Source organism: Vicia villosa, linkage group LG2 (assembly GCF_029867415.1).
Source record: "Vicia villosa cultivar HV-30 ecotype Madison, WI linkage group LG2, Vvil1.0, whole genome shotgun sequence".
Classification (NCBI taxonomy): domain Eukaryota; kingdom Viridiplantae; phylum Streptophyta; class Magnoliopsida; order Fabales; family Fabaceae; genus Vicia; species Vicia villosa.
In genome coordinates this window covers 30,741,221-30,743,709 of record NC_081181.1, presented here as the reverse complement: position 1 = coordinate 30,743,709, position 2,489 = coordinate 30,741,221, and the positions used below count along the sequence as shown (strand labels likewise).

Sequence of the window (2,489 nt, the reverse complement as noted above, 5' to 3'; positions counted from 1 at the left end):
ATGAGAACAATGAATCACGACCATTAAATTTTGATTTTGTTGATTTTAATGGACTTGATTGGTTTCTCTTTCTATGATCTTTAATATTTATTTTAAATCAATATAGAAAGAGAAACCAATCCAGTCCATTAAAATCAACAAAATCAAAATTTAATGGTCGCGATTCATTGTTCTCATTTCTCATAATAACCAAGTGTTCTCACTTGAGTCGTCCCCATATATATATATATATATATATATATATATATATATATATATATATATATATACTCCCTCTGGTCTCATTTATAAGCAAAAATTTAATTTTTAGATTCATTCAACAATCAATGTATTTAGTCTATTATTAGACTAAATACGTTGATTATTGAATGAATCTAAAAATTAAATGTTTGCTTATAATTGAGACCGGAGGGAGTATAACTTATTCCACATCTTGACTATTTATTCTTTTCAATCTGATAGTTAAAAATAATAAGCAATTAAATATGGAGAGAGAAAACCATTCCTTATTATTGATAAGCATTAGATTGAAAATAATTATTGGTTGAGATGTGAAGTAAGTTATAATGACTTACTCTTGGAGTAAATATAACCCTCCTCTCTCTATATATATATATATAGGGGTCGACTCAAGTGAGAACACTTGGTTATTATGAGAAATGAGAACAATGAATCACGACCATTAAATTTTGATTTTGTTGATTTTAATGGACTGGATTCGTTTCTCTTTCTATGATCCTTGGTATTTATTTTAAATCAACATAGAAAGAGAAACAATCCAGTCCATTAAAATCAACAAAATCAAAATTTAATGGTCGTGAATCATTGTTCTCATTTCTCACAATAACCAAGTGTTCTCACTTGAGTCGACCCCTATATATATATATATATATATATATATATATATATATATATATATATATATATATATATATATATATATATATAGGAGCATATCAAGTGAGAGCATTTTTAAATGAGAGATGAGAGGAAGAAATAACAACCATTGGATTCATCAAGAGAGAGAATGTTACTACATTAATGAGCCTATTAATTTCTCTTTCTTGATGAATCCAATGGTTGATATTTCTTCCTCTCATCTCTCATTTAAAAATGCTCTCACTTGATATGCTCTCATATATATATATATATATATATATATATATATATATATATATATATATATATATATATATATATATATATATATATATATATATATATATATATATATATATATATATATATATTTCTATTTATAATAAAAAAATAGATTTTTATTTATATAGTAAAAAGTATATTTATTAATTATAAAAAGTGAATGATGTATTTTTAAGGCACATATAGACTATAAAACCATCATTCGAGTCTTTCTTTTGAGCACTCAAAATTATTTAGCAAATCAATTAAAACATGGGTGAGGGAAGAGGCAGTGCCAATAGCTTAAGTGTTATTACAGTGCTAGTATTGTGTATGTTTGTGTTTCATCCTAAGATGATTCATGCAGAAACGTACATAGTTGGTGATGGAAAAGGTTGGTCCTTTGGTGTTCAAAACTGGCCTTCAGGAAAAACTTTCAAGGAAGGTGATATACTTGGTAAGCATCAAAATGAATATTGATCTATTGCATCATCAATAAATTAATTCTTACTAGTATTATTATTTAATATATGTTTTAAATTTTAACTGTTGTCTACACGCAGTATTCAATTACACTCCTGTGATACACAATGTGGTGACAGTGAAAGAGTTTGGCTACAACTCATGTGTGGCTCTAGGAGGATCTAAATTATATTTATCTGGAGCAGATAAAGTTACACTTGTTAAGGGAATGAACTATTTCATATGTGGTATTCCCGGTCACTGCAACTTGGGAATGAAAATTGCAGTCAATGCTATCTAAATTAATGTATTCTATTCCTAAATAAATAATTAATATTTTAAAAATTACTTTCTTTGCAATTATATAATATGACGTTGTTTCTTCCTATTTGTAAAAAAAAAAAAAAATATATATATATATATATATATATATATATATATATATATATATATATATATATATATATATATATATATATATATATATATATATATGAGGATTATATTGACTCCAAAGTTATAATAACTTACTTCACATCTTAACCATTAATTCTTTTCAATCATAAGAAATAGTTTTCTCTTTTCACATTTAATGAATTATTATTTTTAACCATTAGATTGAAAAAAATAAATGGTTAAGATGTGTAGTAAGTTATAATAACTTATTGTTGGAGTAAATATAACCTTTCTCATATATATATATATATATATATATATTTAAAAATAATTAATATGAAGGTGTGAAAGAAATAGTATTCTTTATTTTGGAATTACTTTTTGGCATAAAACTTTTTTAACAAAAAAAAAAGAAATTATTTTAAATAAAAAAGTAGTATTTTTCTTCGCAAAAAAAATAAAAAAACTCAGAAAAACAAATTTAAAATACT

General features: G+C 24.0%; 1 protein-coding gene across 1 annotated transcript; it reads left to right on the top strand.

The window, feature by feature from the left end:
• Window positions 1-1,370: 1,370 nt before the first annotated feature.
• Window positions 1,371-1,950, top strand: LOC131646058 (basic blue protein-like). Its single transcript, XM_058916226.1, has 2 exons — window positions 1,371-1,597; window positions 1,704-1,950. Exons 1-2 carry the CDS (start codon window positions 1,414-1,416, stop codon window positions 1,901-1,903), a joined length of 384 nt encoding a protein of 127 aa, XP_058772209.1. The 5' UTR covers window positions 1,371-1,413; the 3' UTR covers window positions 1,904-1,950.
• The last annotated feature ends 539 nt before the right edge of the window (window positions 1,951-2,489 follow it).